Below are 19,393 nucleotides of genomic sequence, written 5' to 3' on the forward strand. Positions count from 1 at the left end.
TGAGAGCGAAGCTGAATCGCGAGTCGGTAAGGGCGGTAGCTTTTATTGATCCCTTACGTTCTTCTCAACGGCGGGAAACGTATTACTACCTTTTCTCTTACTCTCTCTCTTTTCTTTTTTATTTTCTTTATTTCTTTTTTCTTTTTTTTTTTTTTTCTTTTTTTCTTATTCTTTCATAGTCGTGAAAGAATTTTCAACGGTCAGTGTATAGCCCATACTTCCTTGACAAGATCCAACTCGACTCCTCCTTATTTCTTAGATTAGGAATAGAAAAGGAATTAAGAAAAAAAAATTGAAGAAACAGAAAATACGTACAAAAGTTGAACAGAGAAAGGAGTATATATACTTTCGAGGAAGATTTTTCAATATTTCGTTAGGAACTAAACGATTATGGGATAAGCGCATAGAAGAGCGCATTTCTACGATATGGAATAATATCGACGGGTTCGTAAATGAACGAAGCTGTGTCAGCGTATTCGTGTCCTGATCGTCGATATAGCCGTAATTCGCAGTTATATGGTACAACGTGATATCAGGCGCCGTTCGATTATCGAAAGTACGACTTTTGGAATATGATGACGTAGGAAATCGGTGTTCACGTTCGTTACTCTTTCGGTAAGAATAATTTCTTTTATAAATACCACAATTTATTTTTCGAATTTACAAGACAATTAAGACTTATTATATAAATGTATGCGTATATATCGTAAAGAAAATAATACTTGCATCGAAATATTAATATAATTTCTATAGGATCGATTATTCGCAAAGGCAAACTCGCATAAAATGAAGTATCGACATTTTTCTTAGAACTTAACCTAACTTGCAACAAGTTTCTTATATATACAGAGTCTAGACGAGTTACATATATATATATATATATATATATATATATATATATATATATCATTCATGGATATATATATATATATATATGTATATATTTAAACCTTTATATAATACAGTAAGATGTTAATTATTGATTTACTATTAGGATCTCTTTCATGTCAATATTTTGTTACGTTCCTGTATGTTTGAGTCTATATTATTAGTGTATTACATTACCGACAGTATGTAGGATATAATGCAATAATCGACAAGTTTAATTTTTCTTTTAAACGATCATTATTATAACAGAACAAAGATAGAAAAAAAATAAGTATATTTTAAAAAGAAATTATTAAGCGAGAATTTTTTTTTTTCTTTTTTTTTTAGTTATGATAAAAATGTAGAAAAGATAATTGAATATGCTTTGTCAGCTTTCAAGATAATTTTGTAAACGTAGACAACAAATAATATCGCCATCTGACGATGGAAATTAGAAATCGAATAACGCGCCAATATTTTTAGATACTCTATATAGTTTTCTTATTCAACGCTAGGTGGACACAGCATCCATCTTGTTCGTTACTAGAAAAAGTAATAGCATATACCTCGCATATCAAATGTATTTCGGTTTAAAAAGAGAGAATATTTTTCATTTTAATAATTATATATAAGGATTTTATTTTAGGAATATGTAGATTTGTCGTAAAGTTATATTATAATTACTCATTTTACAATAGTATTTTCCTTCAGGTAAAATAAATAATTTTGAAGAGATCTGTTATCGGATGAACGTAAGAATATAAATGACTTTAGTTTATTTTGTTTTAAAAGTAAGCTGTAGCCGTATTCGCATATAAATTATATTACGTTTATTTTCTAATTCTTGATACATATGTATATCGAAGGAAACGATTGATTTAGAGAATATCACATAAATCTTTATGTTCGTAAAAGAGTAATCGTATTTCCAGGTTATCCAGTAGTAAAAGAACCCGCCATAATAGCGCCATTTTGGCGGGAGGTAAAATGAAAAATGAGCGGGAAGCTTAACGTGAGAAAAGCTTCTAGAAAACGCAAATGACTTTCTTGCGTTTGCCAGGAAAGTGTTTGGAAACGATGGATGGAGGTGCGAGGGGATTCGAAAATAACTTCGTCCTGTGGATATGAGAATGAGAAAGAGAGAGAAAGAGGAAGAGGGAGAGATAGTCATCACTCCGCTGGTACTCTCGCATGCTTTTGCTTTTACGAGTCCAGTGTGTTTCGATAGACGAAGAACGCGTGTTTCACCTTTTCAACACGAAGGTAGGTTTAAAAGCTTCCACGAAATGAAAGCTCTCTTTCTTTCTCTCTTTACGTTTCCATTTTACTCAACGCCGTTTCCACTTTTGTTTATACCGGAAACGGAAATATAATTCTCTTGCGGTTGATCGTCTTCTTCTTCTTCTTCTTTTTTTTCTTTTCTTTTTTTTTTCTTTTATTCTCTTTTTTTCTTTTCAACTTGTCCGTACGACATCGTGCATTATTATATTTTTTCAGAGACAATAAAAAAAAAAAAAAAAAAAAAAAAAAAAAAAAAAAAAAAAAAAGAAAAAAATTTATATATTTATATAAAAATAAATGTTTAACGTTTATATTTATCATTTTATTATACGACGAGATATATCTTGGTATAATCTTGATATATTATAGTCATTCTTAGATTTCTAATTTTACTCATGTTATTTTTGTATCTCTTTTATACTTTGGTCTTGTATATAATCTTTGAAGATAAAGGAGAAGCGGAGATCCGTGGAAAAGCAATGGAGTGTTCGAGGAAGAAGAGAAAGTTGAGAGGAAAAGTCTCTTCCGCATTGTATTCTTTCCTTAAGGAATTCTTCAATCATATTTTAGAATTTGTTTACTTTTTTTTTCTTTCTTTTTTTTTTTTTTTTTTTTTTTAATAATTATATAAAAAAAAAATAATTATATATATATATACATAATTATTTTTTTTTTCCCTTATTACTTTCATTACGTTGCAATCATCGATTTTTCTTGGTAATATTAGTAGCTTCTTAACTATATTGGAATATCGCATATATGTATCTTGTATCGTAATGCAGACACACCAAAATAGTTCGGTCGATCTATAATATCGGTACGAAGAAGAAGAGCGTGTAAACAATCTCGGATCTTGGATATCTCGATGTCGAATATTTGGCATCCGATCAGTGTGGATTGCACAAAGGAAAATATGAGAGAAAATACAAGAATCAAGGTGGCGCATTAAGAAAAAATAGTAGATGCGCGTTAAGAAAATTTTAGAGAACGAAAAGAAAGAAAAGAAAATAGGATCTCTTTGAAAAACTTCTGAGAAACTTATCATTGGTAATTTTCACATGTGAAAGTTTTCGTTTCTTTTCTTTTTTCTTTTCCCCTTTTCTTTTTCTTCCTTTTTTTTCGTTTTTCTTTTTTATTTTTTCTTTTCCCTTTTTCTTTTTCTTCCTTTTTTTTCGTTTTTCTTTTTCTTCCTTTTTTTTCGTTTTTCTTTTTCTTCCTTTTTTTTCGTTTTTCTTTTTCTTCCTTTTTTTTCGTTTTTCTTTTTTCTTTTTTCTTCTTCTTTCTCCTCGTCTGGCACGAATTTTCCGGTGTGAGGAATCAGATTTCAAAGAAGAGCTCTCTGCTTCAATCCAAAGAGCTCGCCCAAATACCAAGTGGAAGCTGGTGGAAATAGAAATGAGTTATGTAAAGGAAACGGATATCGAAATTTCACGTTAGCAGTTGTCGCCGAGTGTTCCTAATGCTCATACTAATTGTCTTCGATCTTTCGAAAGATTTTTGGCTTGATCGCTATTTCACCTTCGATGTGTTACACGTTCGCCTTCGTAAAACATTTCTGATTATATCGTAACGCAACACGATCCTATACATATGATATCCACCAAAACTGATGTATCTTCGTTTAACAGGGAAAAGAGGGAGAGACGTGTACGAGATTTTGCGGACGATGTAGATATATTCGGAGGAATTTCGTAGCAAAAATAACTATGGTAGGCCAACGGTGGCTACCCCCGGCATCAAGATACTTCAGTAAGAAATTTTAACTTTCTGAATAAATTCCTTCATCTCTAGAGTTTTTGATTTTTCTTCTTTTTCTTCTTCTTCTTCTTCTTTCTAAGCTTAATCTGAATTACACGAATGTATACGTTAGCTCTTTAAAGGATTTTACTCCATGAAACTAGTTTCACTTTTGTCATTTAGTTTCATTCATTCATGATTAGAATATATACTATGAAATATAATGTTTATTGAAAAGTTTGGGTAAATTTGACGAAGATCGTCTAAACGTTCTTTCTCTCGTCAATGTCATTTTTGACATCTGAGAATACTCGTTGTAACTTAAATGATGAACAGCTTACTCCTATTTTCAAAGTTAAAAGACAATGTCAGTGAACTCTTAGGAAATATTTCTAACTGGATATAAGAACCATTCAGATATCGTTTTCAATATACTGAACCGAAGTTACGATCATATATGTACGTTCTTTCTTGCTTTTTCGACATCACTCCCCCCCTCTTTCTCTATCTTTCTCGTTCTACGTAAATTTCTTGGCACGAACTTTGGGAACATGGGAACACTTTGCAATATATGCGATCGTTGCATTTGCGATCAAATGTCTAAACATTGTGGCAGACAATCTTGAAATAATGATCACACGTAGATGATTCGCCAGTAGAATTTTCGGTGTCGTTTCTGTATCACTTGTGCCTGACGATTAGTAATCGTGTTAAGTGAAATAGTTGAATCATCTCGACCGTTTTATATTTTCAGAGGTAAGAGTTACTGATTTTTATCGGTGGTGGGTTTTAAATATAAAATATAAGAGGAAGACGAGTCAACATCGAAAGTAGAACAAGATGAACGAATTTATCTTAAGAATTATACATTTTCTTTTTTTTGAAGATATTAATATGAATGTTTTTTTTCTCTCTCTCCCTCTCTCTTTTTGTAGTCAGAAGAAAGTGGAAAAAGATAAGAAAAATATGTCTGGGCAGAAAGTGAAATACGTGAACAAGCAATTCAACTCTCCTATCAACTTGTATTCACCGCAAGCTATACAGGAGACTTTGGAGAGGCAAACTCAGGTTCTGGCTAATGGAGCAGTCGGGTAATGACATTCGTACTTAAAATATCACGCACACGACCTACGGAAGAATGCAGAGAGAGAGAGAGAGAGAGAGAGAGAGAGAGAGAGAGAGAGAGAGAGAGAGAGAGAGAGAGAAAGAATTTTCATCCCAAGAATAACTTAATCGTTCCTTTTCTCTCAATCACGTTAATGATAAGTTTCACTTGATAAGTTTCCCTTTGTACTCTAACTTGAATCAGATTAATTTTTTTTTTTTTTTCTTAATTGTTCTCAGAGAAGCGAGTATCTAAATCCTTATATCATCTAAGAAGTTCTTAAAAAATTCTAAGTCTTCTTATGACCTTATCTCAGCACTTCACTATTCGAGTGATTCTATATTATAACTGTCGTTCTAATTTTTTTGATATGATAAGGATTTGAATGGTGGTAGATAAAAAGAAAAAAAAATAATAATAAAATAAAAATAAAAAAAGAAAGAAAGAAAGAAAAAAGATTAAGTTGATTGACCGATTGATAAACGTACGTCAACCACCTTACGTCAGTTTTACGTATATCTATATATATATGTATATATATATATACACACACATACGTCTTTCTAACCTCGGCAATAAAGTATCGACGAGTGACGTCGATTTAGAAGGTAGTGTCTCACATAAGTGTCTTATACGAGTCGAGATGAATCATCCAAGAAAACAGGAGATTGCTGTTGCCGCTGCTGCCGCCGCTGCTACCGCCGTCTTCGTCTTCGTCTTCGTCGTCGTCGTCTTCGACGTCGTCATTGGCGAGAGCCCCCCGTTATTTTCAGAGGGCCGAATCACACCGGTTAGAAATAAACGCGGACTCGGAGGCTAGTCGTTGCGCAAAGCCCGCGAACATCGTACTTGACTTAGTTTCGCGTTTGATGGCCCCTGGCTATACGGTTGACCGCAGTCTCTCGTGATTTTTCCGATACACCCCTTTTTTTCTTCAATCGCGTTTACTTCGTTTCTTTCTTAAATATGATCGCTCAAAGAAGGTTCGATTACTTTCGTTTTCTTATTATTTAAATTCATCATTTTCTTTGGAACAATTTATTATTCATCATTTTGATTAAATTTTATTATATCGTTAACTTGTCAGATCATTAACCCGTTTTATTAATTTTAATATCATCAAAAGTCTATTGTCAGGTTTTATTAATATTTCATATAATCAATTATATTTGCTATAATTAGTATCTGTTAAGTAGTAGTTCATTTTTCCCGTAATAGTCGTCATTTTATTGTATCAACAAAATAGTAGATTTTTACAGGAGCTTTGTTTTTTTTTTTTTCTTTTTTTCTTTTTCTTTTTTTAGGATCGACTTCAATCAACTGGCCAAGCCGGCAAATTTACAAAACAGCGCTGTTCTACGTATGCTCGAAGAGGAGGAAGCAAGACAACGAGGTGGTCAACCAAGTGAGTTTCATTAATTCTTGCATCTATCATTATTTCGTTCGTCCTGCTGAGTAAAACTATATAGCATATCGTTTAAACTTAATGGCACATATCGTTGTGATATATATATATATATATATATATATATATATATATATATATATATATATATATAATTAATAGTAGGCAAATGTCCTTATGTGCTAATTTAATGCGGTGTTATTAACATCTCCGAGACACACCATTCTATAATGTCTGCGATGCATCTTTGATTCATTCGCTTTATACTTGATATTCCGCTATATACCACGTGTCTGGCAACTATACCAAGATTCATTTTGCCAAATTAGCAGATAGATATGTCTAAGACATAAAAACTTTTTAATATAGGGTCATTCTAATACCTAAGGACAAATTTTAAGAGATGAAACTTTGACCTTGCATGTGTCGAGTGCATGACAAAGTATAACTATATATATATCGATAATTACAAAGATGTTCTAATGATCGCAGAATTTTCGAATTAATCATTTATATTTTATTTAATTATTCAAACAGCATTTAATTATCTGTAAATGTGTTATCATTCAGACTAGAATTTTTTTCTTTCTTTCTTTTTTTACATACATACACGTACTATTGAAATTTATTCTCACCTAACTTAATAATTTATGTTTATATCACTATATGCTTAAATTATAGCGAGCTAATTTTATGTTTTACTTACGCTTGCTGCTTTTGCCCAGATCGCAAGAAACGGAACTTATACTGATCGTCGCAGGAGACTAACAAGATCACTGACACGCAAGGAATATACCGATCTACCAATTCCACGAGAAAAAAAGTACACGGAGGATTTTAGTACCCACTAATTTTGATCAAGAGGCTCCTAACACAATCCAAAGACACGAGCTTTTGCGATGCTCTTCTAACTTCAAAAGATCATTGTGATCTATTATCAAAAAGGCTTCTGCCATTAATAATATTAGAAGCGAATGTAATTTTTTCTAATTGCAGGTAATCACAAAAATTAATTGCCATTCCATTATTAATAATTATTTCTGCACGAATAATTGTGATCTAAAGATATTATACATATAATATTAATATTACGACAAAATTGTGGGAGGATTCCTAAAAAAAAAAAAAAAAAAAATGTATGTTAGCAAAATAGCATAGACAAGCATCAGGGGAAAGAAAGTTGGAAAGGTGGTAAATTATCGATAATGTGAAAATTTTGAAAATCAACCAATCGAAATAGGCGCATAATCAGTAGCTAGTTGCCTAGTACCCCCCACTCTTTGGCCAATAACCAAGGAAACTCTAAAATCGGTGGCCAGGTCATTGCGGCAATCATGAAAGGTAGAAGAAATGTTCGTTTAGCGTTAGTAGTTGGCCAGTTTTTGTTTTGGCAAAGTCGTGTCCGTCGACCTAATACATCTGAGTATTCCAAAAGTTGTGTGCGAAAGATACAGGGTACGTTGTGATTAATATCACATCGTAAATAAATCTATAATAATAACAATAATAATAATAATAATAATAATAATAATAATAATAATAATAATAATAATAATAATAATAATAATTATTGTATTTTCAATGTTTCATATCGTTTGGATTGACGAGATGATATTCGTATGGTCGAATCAAATTTGGAAGAATATGTTTGTGTGACCTGTGACAATAGTGACAACAATTTTGTGCTCAGTGAATTGAAATTATATTTTCCATGATTTTTATTTTTTTTTTTGGAAGATATTTTCTAGTGTACATATAATCACAAAAATAATAATAATATAATAGTAAGTTTGTAATTGAAAACATCGTGCATGCGCTTTAGTTAATGTTACATTTTTGAACATGAGATGATCTCTTTTTCTATTTCAATTTTCAATATATATATATATATTTTCTTTTTGACTCATTAAGTTTTGACTCAAGCGAAATTTTTTAAGAAAATTTCATCGTTCCAAAATACATGTATTCGGCCTTCGAGTTTTGAAGAAACTAAGAATACAACGAGGTCACATAGGAATCATGAAAATTTAAAGATAATAATCGCATAAATATAAACTTGGCTAGAGCAACAGGAATCAACATAATGAATATTAATCCCACGATGTTGACGCAATCGATTTCTTTTTTTTTACTATTATTATTTTTTTCTTTTTTTTTTTTTTTTATTTTTATATTTCTTTTTATTTATCTATTAATCTTTTGCAATATCCTATCCTACGAAACGATCGCTACGTCCAGCAACTACGGCCAAGTACATTAATACGATGAAGATGTTCGTTGATAGTTTAATCATATAATCTCTTTCGTAATGATTTAGAATTTATTAGAAAATTGTAAAGGATTATAAATTAAGTATCATATATATATATTTATATATATATATATATATATATATATATACATACATATATATTTTATTAATTTTTTAACATATAACTTTATTTTGTTTCAGATTTGAAACGTGTTGCTTGGCCACCACCTCCTGAAGATCAAGATCTTGACTTCGTTGAACAAGGACCTGTACAAGCGAAGGTAAATACCACAATTAACATGATAATGATATGTTTAATAAGATATTCGTTGATGATGTTACATGATGCTCAATGTCTTTCATAGTATAGTCCAGTCATTTGGTATGTACGGAACTTATAATGGCAGCCTTTTAGCATAATTGTGTTCCCTTGTATGTTCCATTCCAATTATGTCCTTTTTCTTTTTTTCTTTTTTTTTTCTTGTCATGTAAATTAAACACCGTGAATTTCCGTGCACGTTATATATACATATATATGTATATATATATATATATATATATATATATATATATATATATATATATATATGTATTGTGATGTTGTGAAACCTGTTAATATATATGTATCATGTATTGGATTAAATTGTCGAGTTAGAATATTGCACGTTCAATTGTTAAAAAATGATTAAAAATCGTGTCACGTTTCAAAGAAATTGAATTGTCGGAGGACAGTCGAATGTGCACGTTTAGTAGCAAACGACCATATGTTTATTTTCCCTTAAAAAGACCCGTGGTATCGGTGAGGTTCCCTCGTACCAGAGCAGTCCTTCATCAGGTCCATCACCCCAACCACCGTCAACGATAGCTCGTTCATCGACTCAGAGTGTCCTTCCATCATCTCCGTCGCCATCGATCAGTCCAAGTGGAACACTTCTACGACAACCATCGCATTTTCAACAACCATTTGCACCTAAAGGTTGGGCACCTGTTACACCACCTGCTACTTCACCTATACTACAACAACATCCTCTTCAAACTTGGTCTAATCAACCACAACCACAACAACAACAACAACAACAACAACAACAACAACAACAACAACAGCAACAGCAAGCTCAGACTACATGGAAGGTAAGTGATTCAAGGTACGGACGTTGATCTTGCGTCTCTTGAATTATTTTTAACTTATTAACTTTTTAAAGAATAAGGATTCAAAGATTTGAAGAAGAGACATATGTTATTTAACACGTCCGTGCTTTGGAAATTTAAGGGAGCTGAAGATGATCTTCATTTGCTTTCCAATTTGTCTTCTTTCATTTCAACCTCCAACGGCCATCAAGGATAATCAATGGCTGAAATGCAGTTGAACGAAGCAATCTGAAATACAAGACGAAACTTGTTGTAATTTAATGGTAATCTCTTGATGTATATTTTTATGTTTCAGCAGCACTCTCAAGAGCATAACGAGCGAACGAGACAACAGAATCAACCGTATCAATCTTACGGTCCTGCATCTTACGAAGCACCACCGTCTACTATTGTTCTTAGACCGGAGCCTCCGATCTCACAGGTTGATATACAGATTTCATTTAGAGTAATATTTAGAGGTATATACGTATGTGTATATATGTAATCTCTAGTGATATTATTTATTTATTTATTTATTTATTTTATATACATTTATATAGGTACATACTACTTAATAATGAAATCATGTTTAGGAGAGGAACAATTGTTCAGAACTTTCTATCGTATATATTAGAATGAAATGTATAAAAAAAATATAGAAATATATATATATGTGTGTGTGTGTGTGTATGTATGTGTGTGTACATATTAATTTTGTAGGCACCAGCACCGGTGTACCAAGCACAACCTGCTGCAACGAAAGCTCCAATCAGTGGTAACATGAGAGGAGATCTCAAATGGCCACCACCTTCCGTAAAAGCACAAACGGAAGCTGAGAATAGAGCCAGGATGGAATTGGCTAAAGGACCTGCATTCAGGCCACGCCGAGTTAACAAGGATTACAGCGGATTTTTTGCTCAACATGCTCTTAACAATAGCTATCCAGGTTACAGAGCTCCACCAGGAACTCAATACTTTACTCCATCTTATCAACATTAGCAGAGGCATTCTATAATATATTCGCATTATATTTTCGCCTTAATATTATATAGATTTTTTTTAGGATATCTGCGCAAATTCTGATAATGCCAATCGACGAATTACTTGAAATGAAGTTTCACGTTTCTCAGGTTCTTTTTTTTTTTTTTCTTTTTTTCTTTTCAAAATTAGATTCATCGAGAGAAATGATATGACTGACTCTTTATTGATGAATTATTTTATTTAACATAATTTTAATATATTACTCATCTCTTTTCATATAGATAGGTCTTGGCAAGCTCGTTGTACAGATTTCCTGTGTCGAGAATATATATATACATATACATATATATATACATATACATATATATATATATATATATATATATATATGTATATGTATATATGTATGTATGTATCTATTTACAGAGACTGACCGACCCGTAAATTATCATAATTTTACATCATTCTATCTTTCTTTTTTTCTTTCCTTTCTTTTTTCTTTTTTTTTTTTTTTTCTTTAGTCGCATAAACATTTTGATAAGAAAAAAAAATTATGAAACAAATTTATGCACAAGTATGCTTTCTACGTTTCTTTTTCTTTCGTGTTGACACTTTTAGAGATCATGACATATATATATATACGTTTTTAAATGAAAAAGTTCATAGCAAAATGATATGCGAAAATTGAATGCCCGAATAATGCTAGAAATAAACAAAGAATATTTAAACGATCAAACGATATCGAATTAATATATAGAATAATATCAATAGACGAACGAGATATTCGAATGTTATATAATTAATTATATTATGGAATCGAAGAAAACACATTAACGCACTAAAGCATAATTTGATGTCGCATAGTAGTTTTTTTTTCTTTTTTATTTTTTTTCTTTTTCTTTTTTTTTTTTCTTTTTTTCTTTTTTTTTCTATAAAACGTATCTCTTTTTATAATAAAATTTGGCACTAACGTGTCTATGAATAACTAACGATACGTTTGTAATTATGTAATTTATTGTTGTGGAGAGATAAATAAAATGATCTTTACAAATTTCACCCTTTTTTTTTAACACGCACATATGTGTCTTCACACGAGTCTCAGATAAAATTGGATCTTTATTATTATTACGTAGCGCGATAAAAAAAATTAAATCACAAACGTTTCTTTTTCTCAATAACAGAGATAATTCAGTAACCCTTAAATTTACTATAAATGAATAAATACGACTTTTTCAAACAGACAGTGTATACACACATTTCATTCAAGTTTCTCTATTTGGTTGTGTGTGTATGTGTGTATGTAATATGTGTTTTCATGAAATAAAACTTTTTTTTTTTCAAATTCGTTAAAAATATAAAATATGTTCTCTAGTTAAAAGCGTAATCTTTTTAGCAAAATTCTTTTCTTCTATTATAATACATATCTTTAAAATCCTTTTATAAATCATGACTAAATGTCATGAAGCATTCTAAAACATGACATATAAAAAATTGTTCTTTCATTATAATAATAAATACTCCCTGAGTTATAACTTTTCTCCTATGCAATTTATAATAATTCTATTAAATGAACAAATTTTAAACATTTCTTTCTCTAATATATGTTTATCCTTTCTCTGTTTGGTTTATTAATTATTATTGGAATATTAATTTGAATATATCTTAGTTTTGTAAAGCGAATGATAAGAGATAAATTGTTATTATAATATGACTAGATAATACCAAATATTGAATTGAAATCTTTCAAATATCGTGATATATTATTGAAATATTTCAATGGATATATAGTATGAATCATAAAACAAGTATGTAACAAGACGCAATTAAACTATCTGTTTTAATTAGATGCATGAACAAATGACGACAATTGTCAATTGAACATGCACTTACATCAATGAAGAATTACATCGTCATAGTGATTTTCTATTTTACAAAAAAAGAAAAAAAAAAAAAAATAAAGAAAAAATAAAAAAAAAAAAGAAAAAAAATTTGTAATAGAATTTGCAAAAAATATAATAATATATTACAATACAAAAATAATCTTTTATGTGTTCACACCAGTGAAAAGCCTTGAGTTTGTTGAATAGCTTGTAATAATTTATAGCGTAATCTTTCGCGAGTTTGGTAACGTGGGAGATCAAGCACATTAAAGCATGTATGTGCAACGGGCAACATACGTTCGTCACTCATCGGTTGTATTATTATCTGCGATATAAATATGAAATATTAAATATAATTAATAATATAAAATTTCCCTTAAAAAAGAGAAAGATAATAATTGAAATAATTTACCTTAATTGCTTTCATACCCTGTATAGGTATTCTGTCACTTCCAGTTAGGAAAAGTAAAAATTTCTTTTTTTCTTCCAAAGATAACTCATGAAATACTTGCCAAAATAAAATAATGGTAGGATCATTCGCCAAATATCCTTCCTTATACGTTGCATTTCTTTGTAACTCTTCCCAATCATAATTTTCATTTCCAACAACCACTGCCATTAATTCATGACTATGGAAAAGTTCTAATACTCTTCCGCCACATACTTTGTGAAAGCCTGTATGGAATGCCTGATAATGGGATTCCACTGATTTGTTGAGAATATAATCTACATACAAATCGACAAATTGTTTTCTGGAAAAATAAAATATTTTAATATAATGGTATAATTTTTTTTTCTTTTTTTTTTTTTTAAATCAATTTTAATAATGACTAACTTATTTTTTAATGTAACAGGAACTTTGACACCATCTGGTATTAATTCATACGTTTTTCTCTCACCGAAAGCATCTCTGACTATTTCAAAATTTAAACAGAATATCTCTTCAAAATCTGGATTCTCATAATCAAGTATACTTTGTAAACTTCTGCAATGAAAAAAAATTTTCATCGTATTAATAATGTTTGATTAACTTTTTCACTTTTATTTAATAAAGGTGTAATAGATTAGGGACATACTTAGCAACTGCTGGAGACATTTCTTTAATGTCGATCAATCCCACTGGTTCATGTAATAATTTTTTATATAAAGCCAATGGGAAGGGTAAATCAATTATTATAAAATTATAAATAACAAGTCCACATAGCAAACCAATTAAGGAATACATAACTTCATCTTCAAATGAATCTTGACTAAACCAAATAGTTCTAGTTTCTTCATATTCCCTAAACATTCCATATTTTGGGTCTAGTATTTCTTTTAAAAGAAGCATAAAAAATTCTTTTTTAACTCCTCCTGCATCTTCTGCTTCTTCTCCGTGAAATTTTACCTTTATGTTTATAAATAATACATACGTATATATTATATAAATATAGTTAAAGATAAAAATAAAACATATATAAATATATAATAAAATGCTTACTCTTAGCGGTTTCTTTAAATCGCTGGAATCATAATGAGATAATTCTAGTAAAGTATCTTGTACAATATTTTCTCGTGAAACATTCAAAGTGACAAATTGATTATGGAGTCTAGTATCCATGCTATTAGCGGGATATGGATGAAAAAGCATTTGTGTGATAGCACGAGTTGCAGCTTCGTTCATTGCTGATTGCATCTATTATTAAATCAAAATGAATATATAGAAAAGTTAATTAAACGCTACATTTTTTAGGAAACATCAAAGATTAACCATTTAACTATGTAGTAAAATAATACCTGTATTGCTTGATCTGTTTCCAATAATATGGTTTTAGCTTGCGCATCAAAAAGAAAAGGATAATTACAGAAATACATTCTGTTATTCTGCAAATAAAAAATAAAAAGTTTTAACAGAAAAAATAAATAAACTCTAGTTAATTTTTATATCTCTAAATTCATATTTCAATTACTATACCGAATAATTGTCTTTTTCCGTCAACCATTTAAAATAATCAGCTTTAATGTCTACATGTTCTATTAATTCTGGCAAATGAAACGTCGAATAAGACACCCTAATTTCATCTTCAGCAGTATGATTCAATTTATTTAATAATCTTAAAAATTCTAAAACGTGTTTGCTCAATACATTCCACGACACATTCTATAAAAACAAAGTGCAATTTTATTATACTAATTTATAATTTTAATAAACCTTGTATTATTACCTTGTCATGTTTGGATTGTTTTATAATATGTAAAACAACACTTTTGTGAGTACGAACAAGCCTTTCAAAATAATAAGATGGAGCTTTACTCCACCATGAGCTTACTACTTTAAGAGCTTCTGATTTTAAGCTTATAACAGCTTTGCAAAATGGTTGATGTAAAGCATTCCAATTTAAAGGATTTGCAAAACCATGATACAAAGGCACTGTTAAATATACTCTTAATGATTCTATATCTGGTGGAGAGGATGAGAAAGATGGTATAAGGCTATCTGTTATGCTATTAAAAATCTGAAATAATGTTATATAATTATTAATAAAGACAATCAATATTCAATGCATAAATAAATCTTTCAAAATACATACGAGTTCCTGAATTGTATCATTACACGATTCTGATATTATTCCAAAGGATTTAATTGCTATATCCAAATCCACTCCATGGTTTTTACTTGAACAACCATAATGAGTATCATTTTTAAATAAAAACGATCCATTTATACAAGATTGACTCTTAAAAACGGTTTCTAAATACCTAAAATATGAAATATGTATTTATAATATTTTTAATTATTAAAAAGATAATTTTACTTACATCATAAGTTCATGATCAACAGAAGATCCTTTTGGTACTCTTTGACAAGCTGCCAATTGTTCTTCAGATATATTAAGTATTTGAGAAGTAGAGTCTATTACTCTACAGTCATCTGATTCCATATTTTCCTATATAACGTTTGAACAATATAATATAATTTTAATAATAAAATTTTAAATTAACATTAATAATAAAATATAATAATACATATACATACATACACATATACATATATAATACTATTACATACATATATACATACATATATATGTATATAGATATAAATATATATATATATATATATATATATATATATATATATATATATATATCATTATAATGCATAAATTTACTTCTCTTGGAATAACAGTGGCAAAACAATGATCTCCTCCACTAAATATATGTTTAACGATGCAATCTAGGGACTGTGTAATATAGGGACTCAACTGTGTGTCGAGTTTGACCATTGCTGACCCATTAGGAGGTACCCATGGTCCTAATACAACTTGAGGAGTAGTAACACTTTGTGTAACACGATTGCCTAATTGCCCTGCACCACCTAAGCCCCAAGCATAAATTTTTCTATGTGAAGGTACGAATGCTAAAGTATGTCTTCGACCACATGACACCTGCAAAAGACAAATATCATATGTAATAAAATGTTTAATATGTTAAAACGTTGTTTAAAAACGTTGTTTAAAAAAAAATGTTTAATATGTAAAAAAAAAAATTCTATTGTGCTTATGTACTTGTGTAACAGTACTGCCCATCAATTCCATAACTTGTCGAGGTAAAATCTCATTGCTATTAATTCCATGTCCCAATTGACCATACATTCCTGCACCACAAGTAAATACACCACCATCCTATAAAGATAAGTATGAAGAATAATAGTTAAATATAATCTTTTCAGTTATTTCATTTTACCATTGTTAAAAACACAGAAAATTCTTCTCCACATGCCACATAACATACTTTGGCATTTCGCAAAGTTCTTAATTGGCAAGGAAGGTGTCTACTTTGTGTATCATTTAGTCCTAATTGTCCGAATAAATTTTTCCCCCAGCCAAATACGGCACCTATACAAAAAAAAAAAAAAAAAAAAAAAGAAAAAAAAAATAATTATTAATATTTTTTTAATATTATATCAATGATTTTTTAAATATCATATTAAACATTACCTGACTTAGTTATAGCTATGCTATGATAACCACCACATGCAATAAATGCAATAGGTAAAGAAATTAAGCTGCTAATAAGTTTGGGTTTTAACTCCTTAATTACATCAGAACCTAAGCCTAATTGCCCTTCAAAATTTGAACCCCAAGCATAGATTTCTCCATTATTTGTAAGCGCAAGTACGTGTTTTATTCCACAAGCTACTTGTACAATTACATTTGTTCCTAATGTTTTTATCATACGTGGTATATTTTCAGTAGGGTTTAATATATTTAATCCTGGAAAATATAATAGTTGTCAGAATTTTTTTGGGATATTTCATTATCATAATTAAATGTCAAGTAATATATTTTTACAATGGTACAGTACCTAATTGACCTTCAGAGTTACATCCCCAGCTAAATAATTGTCCCCATTCATTAACTGCTACCGTGTGACATGCTCCACATGCTGCCTTTTTAAATACAAATGCTTCTAATCCTGATATCAAGCCTGCATATAAAACATTAATATTAGTTTTAATTATATGTCTTAGATTTTATCTTTGAAATTTGAGAATAATTTTAAATAAAATCAATATATTAATTAAAAATACTCACGTAACCTTTTTCTTCCTTTATCATGTCCTAATTGCCCAAAGTCATTATTTCCACAAGAATATAATTCTCCACCTCGCGTTATAACTACAGTATGACTTTCACCACATGCAACTGAAAAAAAAAAAGAACATATACATCATTAAACACATATTCTCTTTAATGATTATATGTAAAACCATTATAATAAATCAGCAAAGTCCTAATACTCTAATAAATACAAATGAAAATCTTACTGTATGTAACTTCTGTAGATTTCTGAAAGTCCACTTCACGAGGAATAAGAATATGTTCATCTTCAATACCACCTAGTCCTAATTCCCCATGAATAGAACTTCCCCAACAAAACATATTTTTGTGTAATGCAATCAGGGAACAACCCAATGCTAAATCAGTACCCAATCGAGGTTTCTTTGACCAACTTGCCTATAATTTTAATAAGTATGTTAATAATTGCATAGGTTAAATAATTTCAACATATAGTTTGATAATAGTTAAAACATATACAAACTTTATAATATAATAACTTTAATAAATATGATTGTATTTGAAACTAAACATTTCTCTAATTGCATATAATTAATAAATTAATAGCGAATTTTTATATCTAAATTGAATAGATTATATTTAATCAAAATTAATTCATATATATGTATATATATATATATTTTATATATATATATATATATATATATATATATATATATATAAAAGCATTTTATATTGTAGCATAAATAAGCATAAGATTAAAAGAAAAAATTATGAATAAAATGCATACCATATATTTTAGACGATACAATGAGAAAGATAAGTAAAGATGAAAGTAAAGAATTGGAGAAGGTATTTAAACAGATTGACTAACCATGTTTTTTTGTCTTTTTTTCATATTTATTGAAATCATCAATACTGTGTGCGAGATGTAGGATTTATGAGAAGCATGTGTTCTTCTAAAAATAACTGTCTATATTTTTCGTGGACACAAAGATGTTTACTACGTCTAAACTATATTAAAATTTTTAAACAAGTAAAATTGTAAAAATATGTTGTGTAATAACGTTTTAGAATATATTTTACACTTTTTTTTCGTTCGTTTTTTTTTAACCAATACTGTCGTTACATTCGTGGACAATGAGATTGACACAAGAGTGAAAAGAAAATGTAAGAGATTATCAATAACACGTCAGAATAATTAATTTTAAAAGGATTACATGGCGAAAATATCAATCTTTTCTTAACGTTAGCAAATTCTAATATCTTTTCTTGAAAATGTAGTAATTCTTTCTTATTGTTATGAATATTTTCAAATGGAATTAATATATATAAGATTTGTTTTTTCTTTTTCTTTTTTCTTTCTTTTTTTTTTTTTTTTTTTTTTTTTCTTGAAAGTTAGGTTAAGAAAGTAATAATACTAATGAATTTAGTCACAGTTATCAATGTTTGTCATTGTCATACGGTACTAATCAATTTTGTTTAGATTAAGGAATATATATATATATATGTGTGTGTGTGTGTGTGTGTATGTCAAAGGATAAAAGGAAAGGCAAATTTGTCATGATTTCATTTACCATTCGAAAAAGATCCATTGCTCCCTTTTTTTTTTATTTATCACTTCTACGATTACTTATCTTACTCACATTTCTTTTTCAATATTTTTTCTCAGGCACTATCAAAATAGAACCCTTTGTGGAAACGAAGAATAACTATCCAACATAAAAGAAGACGAAGTTCACGGTACACGCGTCCCCTTTTCTACTGTTTGGATCAACTTGAATCAATTTAATGAATATTTATGTTACCTTGATTTTTCGAATCTCAAGAGTCATAGTTCTCAGGATCAGGAGCGTAAAAATGCATTTGTGTTTTATTTTTTTTTATTTTTTATTTCCTTTTCTATATAATGATAAGCAAAATTAAATATAACCTATATAAAAAGAATTCGAATTTATTATCAACTTATACGATATAATCAATTAAAAAAGAAGAGTACATTTATAACGTATAAAGCATATAAATTTCCGAGCTACTAAAAAACTAGTTAGATAAATATATATATGTATATATGTATATATGTATATATATATATATATATATATATATATATATATATTTTAATATGGCGTTTAATTGATATTATAATACTAGTTATTATTATTTTTACGAATTTTATTGCAATATTTTCCATTG

General features: G+C 29.2%; 2 protein-coding genes across 13 annotated transcripts; one reads left to right on the forward strand and one right to left on the reverse strand.

Moving 5' to 3' along the window:
• Positions 1-275: 275 nt before the first annotated feature.
• Positions 276-11,806, forward strand: LOC124428776 (alpha-protein kinase 1-like). Of its 6 annotated transcripts, XM_046973268.1 has the most exons (9): positions 276-615; positions 1,800-2,130; positions 3,777-3,897; positions 4,821-4,976; positions 6,295-6,395; positions 8,848-8,927; positions 9,433-9,777; positions 10,091-10,216; positions 10,495-11,806. In XM_046973268.1, the coding sequence occupies exons 4-9, from the start codon at positions 4,852-4,854 to the stop codon at positions 10,771-10,773; spliced, it is 1,056 nt and encodes a 351-aa protein (XP_046829224.1). In that variant the 5' UTR covers positions 276-615; positions 1,800-2,130; positions 3,777-3,897; positions 4,821-4,851; the 3' UTR covers positions 10,774-11,806. The 6 variants fall into 6 exon arrangements, with proteins under 6 accessions (XP_046829224.1, XP_046829222.1, XP_046829226.1 ...); XM_046973266.1 differs by lacking the exon at positions 3,777-3,897 and having other exon boundaries at positions 281-615; XM_046973270.1 differs by lacking the exon at positions 3,777-3,897 and having other exon boundaries at positions 291-615; positions 10,094-10,216.
• Positions 10,879-19,216, reverse strand: LOC124428768 (probable E3 ubiquitin-protein ligase HERC4). 7 transcript variants are annotated; one of them, XM_046973238.1, is made up of 18 exons: positions 19,006-19,216; positions 17,446-17,635; positions 17,213-17,323; positions 16,983-17,105; positions 16,616-16,891; positions 16,362-16,513; positions 16,184-16,300; positions 15,788-16,063; positions 15,435-15,562; positions 15,206-15,374; positions 14,840-15,130; positions 14,590-14,775; positions 14,412-14,498; positions 14,116-14,310; positions 13,712-14,022; positions 13,471-13,620; positions 13,048-13,387; positions 10,879-12,960 (listed from the first exon to the last, which is right to left on the reverse strand). In XM_046973238.1, the coding sequence occupies exons 1-18, from the start codon at positions 19,030-19,032 to the stop codon at positions 12,808-12,810; spliced, it is 3,282 nt and encodes a 1,093-aa protein (XP_046829194.1). In that variant the 5' UTR covers positions 19,033-19,216; the 3' UTR covers positions 10,879-12,807. The 7 variants fall into 7 exon arrangements, with proteins under 7 accessions (XP_046829194.1, XP_046829198.1, XP_046829195.1 ...); XM_046973242.1 differs by lacking the exon at positions 19,006-19,216 and adding an exon at positions 18,844-18,981; XM_046973239.1 differs by lacking the exon at positions 19,006-19,216 and adding an exon at positions 18,775-18,943.
• Positions 19,217-19,393: the final 177 nt, after the last annotated feature.

Source organism: Vespa crabro, chromosome 13 (genome assembly GCF_910589235.1).
Source record: "Vespa crabro chromosome 13, iyVesCrab1.2, whole genome shotgun sequence".
Lineage (NCBI taxonomy): Eukaryota > Metazoa > Arthropoda > Insecta > Hymenoptera > Vespidae > Vespa > Vespa crabro.

Bases quoted from the DNA above. Each gene is read 5' to 3' on its own strand.
- LOC124428776 (XM_046973268.1), top strand. From the start codon at position 4,852: ATGTCTGGGCAGAAAGTGAAATACGTGAACAAGCAATTCAACTCTCCT. The intron at 4,977-6,294 runs GTAATGACATTC...TTCTTTTTTTAG, and splicing joins CTGGCTAATGGAGCAGTCGG to GATCGACTTCAATCAACTGG. The intron at 9,778-10,090 runs GTAAGTGATTCA...TTTATGTTTCAG, and splicing joins AAGCTCAGACTACATGGAAG to CAGCACTCTCAAGAGCATAA.
- LOC124428768 (XM_046973237.1), bottom strand. From the start codon at position 18,110: ATGATTTCAATAAATATGAAAAAAAGACAAAAAAACATG. The intron at 14,776-14,839 runs GTAATAATACAA...TTGTTTTTATAG, and splicing joins AACAATCCAAACATGACAAG to AATGTGTCGTGGAATGTATT. The intron at 12,961-13,047 runs GTAAATTATTTC...TTTATATCGCAG, and splicing joins AGGGTATGAAAGCAATTAAG to ATAATAATACAACCGATGAG.